Raw genomic sequence first — 7,510 nt, 5'->3', positions numbered from 1 at the left:
CCATGAAAAGTATTTTTTCCATTTAAATTAATTGCTTCAAAATCAAGTTTGTCTATATAAAACAAATAAGATATAATTAGAATAAAGATATTTATTGAATACATAAGAAATGTCATCCGTATATATCGTTTAAATAAGCATGATTTGTTGTCATATATAATATCAAGATTGAAATAAGACAATTATAATTAAGCTTGATTTGTAATTTAAGAATTTGATAAAAAAAACTTATAGTTAGAGAATTATAATAAAAAATTGTAATTACTCACATCTAGCTATATTACCATAGTTATGAATTAATCAAATATTTATTATTATATAAAAAAATTTGATTATCNCAAATATTTATTATTATATAAAAAAAATTTGATTATTCTAATCTTTTTATAATTTAAAATTAAAATAATAATAATAATCAATTTTGTAACCACTTACGAGTAGGATCTCAAAGAATCATGGAGATTAATTCTAACTGATCAAAATATAATTTTACATCTGTGACATATATTTAATATTGAAGCATATGAAACAAATAAATTTATTCAACACTAATTATTGAAATGATACACTACTGGATATGAATTTAAAAGCAAATGTATTTCAAATTTGCATTTAGTCAATATTCTTCACGAATATTGGCAAATTTAGATGTTAGAAAAATATTATTGACAAATTTTTAGATAAAAAAATCTCAAAAGATCAATATTGTTCGGTAATATTGACTAACTTTTGATTTTAGATTAATTATTCTTCGATAATATTGATAAATCTTAACATTTATATTTATATTGATTGTGCTATTTGGAGAGCATCAATATTAAATCTAAATATGGTGCTACTTTAAGAGCATTGATATAAAACTACATAAAATTAAAATTTGTGTTATATCGGGAACCTCGATATGAAATAATGTAAATATTGTGTTTCTTCGAGAGCATTCATACAAATATTAAAATGAAATTATTTGTGAATTTTACCTTAAAAAACATTAATGCTGATAATTTGTTATAAGATAACAGTAGAAGAAAATGTGTGTTAGAGTTGTGATGATACAATATAAGTCCAATAAGTCCTTTTATTTTAAATGAGATGTGCCCCCAATTTTTTGGAAATATAAATTGAGATAATCTACCACACTATTCTCATGAAACGGTTGATCCAATCCATATCTATTATGAAAAATAATAATTTTGACATGACAAATAATATTTTTCTATGAGTTGGATCGAATCAAAGATTCGTTTCACACATGCGCTTTTATACTTTCAATTTTCACTCAAACATCATAAGGTGTGAACAATTCATTTGACATCAAAGTCTCAAATTTGAGATAAAGTCTCTAATTCAAGATCCAATTGACAGTCTCCCTAAACTTAAAAAAATAAAAAAATAATAAAAAGTGAGAGAGATGCAGTGTAATTTTCTCCACATAATATGTGCAAACCCAATAATGTTCCATCTTTTAATATTGAATGTTTCAAACTATTTTAAATATTGAACTCAAGTTTTATTAATTTATTTATTTTTGAGAAACTCTAATTTTATTTTAAATAACTTTGAAAAGTAAAATATCATTATTGAATAAAAACCGTCATTTATGGAGATGATTAGATAAATTCATCCATTTATACCGTCATTTCGTGCAGCTAATCAAAATCAAGAAACCTTTTAGTAAGAAAAAATAACTATGCATACTTTGTTATACAATCATACTACCTACATGTACTTCCAGGTGCCTGGAATGGCCAAATCTTGGGACATTTCATCCACCACTTTCTCCAGCCCCTCCACTCGTATTTCCAGGGAATTCATCCCCTTTTGAGAGCTTCCTATAAATTTCTGAAAACATACCACAACAAATATTACCAGATTAATTCTTTTCGAATAGTTAAACGCATCCAAAATACTAATCGACATAACCCGAAAACATGTTTATGTAGCTAGGATGTAATCTTCGATTCGAATGGTTAAAGACATCCAAATACTGATCTAGGTAACCCCAAAAACATGTTTTTGTAGTTAGAAGATCGAGCGATCTTCGCACCGCCCGCCATGATTCTCCAGTGGGGAAAATGGTCATGTAGCTAACAGGTTACTTACTCAAGAGTAACCTAAAAGTGTCCTATTAAGTATGTAAAACTGTTAATGATCCTATCACATAACAAGAGTAAAAACAATTCTCACAGAATACTACTCTAAGAATTGTCTGTACATCCAAACCTGAAGGATATCCAGTAAAGTAGATTGCTGATTCTCAATCTGTAGAAGTTGATCACGAATCAAAGACAAATCCTCGAACTCCTCCGTTCGACTCTCCATCTTTTCATGGATAGAATCTCCATAACCCACATCCAGATCATCGCTATTAAAATTGAATGGGACAACTCGGGACCGAAAATTTTTCATCACTTCTGGTATATTGTGCTTCAAGGTACAAGGTTTCTTTTCCTGGTCACTTCTTACAATGCTCTTTTGACTGCTGCCTGAGGACGAGCAGCTCGATACTGAGGACTTCATAGGAGTTACTTTTCTGAATTGGGGAGTTACTGAGCCACGCATCGAAAGCAGAACCGGGGAGTATCCGCTGCTGCAGCAGCTGCTACCTGATCATATTGTATGATTGTAACATTATGTTCGTTCTAATCTTGCAATAAATTTGATTGTGCATCCACTAGTAGTGAGCACATATGATTCAAACTCAGCACCAGTCTAACCAGTTTGAATTCTTAATCAATGTCATATATATTATCATCTTCAAAACTCTCCCATGTAAAATTGTTTAGGCACCATACTTTCAACGGCCAAAGTCATAAGAATGCAATGAATTCTAAGGGTCGTGCTCAAATCCAAACTTTGGTATGGAAATTTAACAGAGAAAAGAAAAGGATATAAAAAATGGTGCCGAAATATGAACAAATTCTAAATTACCTTTAGGGGATGTCACCTCTTCCAACAAGTCAGGAAGATCTCTCCACCTCTCTAATGCCTGATTCATTGTCTCCCTCACAACTTTTACCTGTCCCAGTGTTTTTCAATATTTTCAGATTTTGCAGTTATAAATTATACAAAGTAATGATGTTAATCAAATTCTGAAGAAAAATAACGTAAAAATTTGTTACCTTGTCAAATCTTCTGCTTTCCAAAGCAGCGACACAACTTCCCTTAAACTCCACAGCCAAATCTCTGTCCGCCGTGGCCGCCGTTTTATCTAAAACCTCTGCCGCAGCTTTTCTCGCAGCCCAATCTTCACTACTCAGGAATTCAACCGCGATGCAGAGCAAAGAACTCAACAGGCTTCTACTTTTCACACAACAAGTGCTTACGATACGGCCAATCAACACTAACAAAGAAGGCTTCGCCTTGGAACAGTCCTTTTTTATCAACTTCAGAATTCTGGGCAAGAGCTTTCTCATCTCTGAAGCATCCACCTCCCTCGCCGCATCCACTGCTGCGGATACGCAGAGTGCCACGCCCATCTGCGCGTTCGAATCCTGCTCCTGGAAGAGCGCGTCAACGAGGGGCTTGAGGATGACAGAAAACGGTGGCTGAGTAACGTGTGTTGTGATTGATGAAACGGCATCAACGCAAGCGGCGCGTACAGCGGAGTCCGGGTCCCGGAGACGGCGGAGGACGGCGGAGATCATGCGGGCCACGTGGGGCGACAGAGCATCGCCATGCGCCGCGGATAAGACGCTCAAAATACGCACGCACTGGCGGCGGACGGGGGATTTCTCCGAGGAGTCTGTAGTGGAAAGACAGCTCAAGAAAGGTACAAAATCGTCGCTCGGGAGTGCTCTAGCGATGCCTTCGAGTTCGTTGGTCGCCATAGAAAGCGTGTCTCTGTCGGAAAGCTTGTGAAGACAGATGTTCACTCTTGTTTTTATATTACCGGTCGGTAACTTCGTAACTCCCATGTCGCCGAGGCAATGCGAGCTGTCAGGTGTCTCCGTGGCGGTGAGCGGTGGAGTTGGGAATGGGGAAGATGGAAGAGGAAGCGAATATATATATATGGTGAGAATTTGACGTGGGGAAGACTTATATAATAATAGACACGATCTCACGAATGTTTATAGATGAAATTGATCAATCTTATCGATATTCACGATAAAAAATAATACTCTTAACATAAAAAGTAATATTTTTAATGGATGACATAAATAAAAGATCGGTCTCATAATATACGACTCGTGAGATCGTCTCACACAAATTTTTACCATAGTAATACTGTGGATTTGTGTACTTTGGAAATAGAAATCAAAAGGGTACTCTCTCTCTTTATTTACTGGAAAAGTGAAAAGGCAAATATTTTGCCCAAAATTTTGCAGTTTCGTACTACTCGTAATAGTGCCTGCGTCACGTTCAATTTTATGGGATATACTTTGCACACGTTCGCATTTTTCCTTTTTTAATTTATTTTAAAAGATTCAAGATTTACAAAAAGACTTAAAAACAATTAACAAAAAGTCTATCAAATCTAAAGATGATGCGAGAAAATGAGCGACTTGTTGGCAGATCGTCCACAATGTTGCATTACACAATTAGAAATCTGCCTAGAAAGAGTGTCCTCTTTGTTTTTAAATTAAATACTTTTGGTAGTTTTGTAATTTTTTTATAAGTTTTGTTGAGATGTTTATGATAACTTGTTTGAGTAATTTGTCTATTCTAAGGGTCTCTTGATATGTATACAAAATAAAATTATATATTTTTATTATCAATATGATTAAGGTGGTAAACGAGTTGAGTTGAGTCGAGTCGAACCTAGCTGAATAGTATCAGGTTCGAACTCGACTCGTTTAATGTATATATCGGCTCGACCTCGATTCATACTTTAATCATGAGGCTTGAGCTTGACTCGTTTTGAAATTAGTAAGCTCGTGAATAGCTCGAACTTGGCTCGTTAATAACTCGTTTAACGAGTCTAGCTTGAACTCCACTTAAAGAGACTCATTTTCGAGATCATTAAACAAACACATTTTCGAGCTAGTGAAGCAATTATTTGTCAAAAGATCGATTAAGCTATGAATATTTAAGGGAAAGATTTCTCATACACTTTCAATATCTTCTGTTTTACTCAGATATCAATGTGACACAATGCAAGTTGTTTTGTAATGCTTGAATTATGTACTCTCACAGCCCACACAAGCTAGCCGAGCTCGAGCCACAGAAACGAGTCGAGCTCGAGCTCGTGATCTTAAGAGTCGAATATCCTTAAGCTTGAGCTTGGCTCGATAAAATTGTCGAGCTTGTGATCTTAAGATTCGCATATTCTTAAGCTTGAGCTTGACTCGATAAAATTGTCGAGATCGGTTCGATAAACTTAATAAAGGATCTCGAATGAGCTTTTTATGGAGCCAAACTCCGAATAACTCGTGAAAGATTAGATTCGGTTACAACATTTAAGTCATTTAACTTCTCCCAAAAAAAAAAATTCAGGTAGCAACAGTTATCCAAAATTTCCGATCACGATCTATTTTATTTATTTTAAAGTTAATTGTTCACACACATACACATCATGAACACGATAACCAATTATTATAATTATTCCGATGAGTGATTTTTGGTATTGTTTACTATTTTTTAATTTTTTTTAATACAATCATATTACAGCATAAATTAAAAAATTACCTGTTAAAAAAATGGAAATGCTCCCTTCATCTGTTTATTTTTGCCGAAAACTAGTGAATCTCGATATGGGATATACGTATATATATTACATTTTGATTTTAATAAAAATTATAGGAAAAAAAATGGACTCAAAAGTCTTTTCTCCATCCATTTTTTGCGTGAATTTTCTCAAATTACAGTCATATTATTTTCAATTCACAAAACTCATCGAAATTATGAATTTCTATACATAATTTATATCATTCCCAATACACGATTATGTAATAAACTTTGATTGAAAATTATGTCACTAACTATTAGAAAACTAAACTAAATTTTATTTCAAACGGTATATTATTGTATCAAAGTCAAAATTAAAATTAAAATTCTATGTTAAAAAAACATTAATAAAATTCTTACCACTAATTTCAGAACTATTTTGAAAACTTTGTGAGATATCTGACGTTTTTCCATTTATTATATTTTGCAAAAATTCATTTAAATTTGAGCCAAATATTTAAAAAATTATAAAATCCCAATCTTTAATACTCACTATCAAAATCGAAATGTATTAAATGTTCACTCAAAATCCATTAAGAATCTCATCATTCAACTGAAATAAAATTAAAATCCAATATAATATATTTAATTCGACCAAAATCAATAAAACTTAGTCTGCTTTAAAATATCGTACGTGACAGGATTCATCATCTTTTCACGTGAATGGAGCCTTCAATAATTTAAATTTTTTTTTATAGTGATTTAGTAATTTAAAATCAAAATAACTAACACAAGATCTGATCAGATAAAGAGGGAACAACGAAGAATATATATTGTAAGAAGTAATTACAATTTAATGTGGAAATAATTTCTAAAAAAATTCATTCCATTTCAATGTTGATCTCATGTTTTCCATGATTTGCAATTTTTACCATTTATGTTGTTAAAACAGAGTCATAGTCTCATATATTTTGACGATTTTAGTCATTTTCATTAAAAAAAAAAAAAATTGTTGACGAGACATTACACACGTAAACGTCAAGTCATCACCCTATAAGCTCGACATAAATCTCATGTTAAAAAAAAGACCAAAAATACAAGAAAATATAAATACAGCGGATTACGACTAAAATTTGACAACATACGATATACAAATATGACCAAAATTGGAAGGAAAAAAAAACATCGGCCTGATTCAAAAAATCGTAGTTCTTCTCTTATTTTTCAGTCTCCCAAAATTTTTTACACAAAACTTTGAAGATTTCAAATATCGACCGTGTAATTAATTATGTTGTACCATGGAAGAATCAAGAGCAAATTACGAGTAATTAATTACTTGTTAATGTGAGTGAATAGTGTGGGATCACGTGACATCGATCGGAAGTTGTATTTCTAAGATTCAATAGTTGGAGATTCCTTGAACATGGTCGATCCAATACCATTCAGATTTATTTTACAAAATCCATGGTCGATATAATATGTTATCAATGACGGAACCATGATTATTAATCTACTAATTAGAATCAAAACTTTAGAATTCTTTAGTTTTTAAAATCGAGTCACTCGAACTAATATCAAATTAATATAAAATTATCCAAAAGTAATATATAAAAAAAACTTTTAAAAAAATTAGTCGCCCAGGAAAGTTCACAAAAACTCTTGTGAGAATGTTTTACGGATCAATTTTATGTGTCGAATCTCTTATTTAGGTCATCCATGAAAAAATATTACTTTTTATGCTAAGAGTATTACTTTTATTGTGAATATCGGTAGGATTGACCCGTCTCACAGATAAAAATTTGTGAGACCGTCTCACAAGAGACTTACTCTAAAAAGTTCGTAAAAGGACAAATAAGTTATCAATTACTCGTTTTTTAAAATATTTTTTCCCCCTTAATTTAGTGAG

The 7,510-nt window shown here is 32.2% G+C and overlaps 1 protein-coding gene across 1 annotated transcript; it reads right to left on the bottom strand.

Annotated features, from left to right (window-relative positions):
• Positions 1-1,589: 1,589 nt before the first annotated feature.
• Positions 1,590-4,013, bottom strand: LOC140983632 (TORTIFOLIA1-like protein 4). Its single transcript, XM_073450755.1, has 4 exons — positions 3,120-4,013; positions 2,929-3,016; positions 2,221-2,603; positions 1,590-1,839 (listed from the first exon to the last, which is right to left on the bottom strand). Exons 1-4 carry the CDS (start codon positions 3,912-3,914, stop codon positions 1,717-1,719), a joined length of 1,389 nt encoding a protein of 462 aa, XP_073306856.1. The 5' UTR covers positions 3,915-4,013; the 3' UTR covers positions 1,590-1,716.
• Positions 4,014-7,510: the final 3,497 nt, after the last annotated feature.

This window comes from Primulina huaijiensis, chromosome 8 (assembly GCF_012295235.1).
Source record: "Primulina huaijiensis isolate GDHJ02 chromosome 8, ASM1229523v2, whole genome shotgun sequence".
NCBI lineage: Eukaryota > Viridiplantae > Streptophyta > Magnoliopsida > Lamiales > Gesneriaceae > Primulina > Primulina huaijiensis.
This window is presented reverse-complemented; position numbering and strand designations above follow the sequence as displayed.

What these genes read in the sequence shown, in the direction of transcription:
- LOC140983632 (XM_073450755.1), bottom strand. Translation starts at nt 3,914, where the DNA reads ATGGGAGTTACGAAGTTACCGACCGGTAATATAAAAACAAGAGTGAAC. An exon ending in AAAGCAGAAGATTTGACAAG is followed by an intron (nt 3,017 to 3,119) that starts GTAACAAATTTT and finishes ACACTGGGACAG; the next exon opens with GTAAAAGTTGTGAGGGAGAC. An exon ending in AGAGGTGACATCCCCTAAAG is followed by an intron (nt 2,604 to 2,928) that starts GTAATTTAGAAT and finishes CAATATGATCAG; the next exon opens with GTAGCAGCTGCTGCAGCAGC.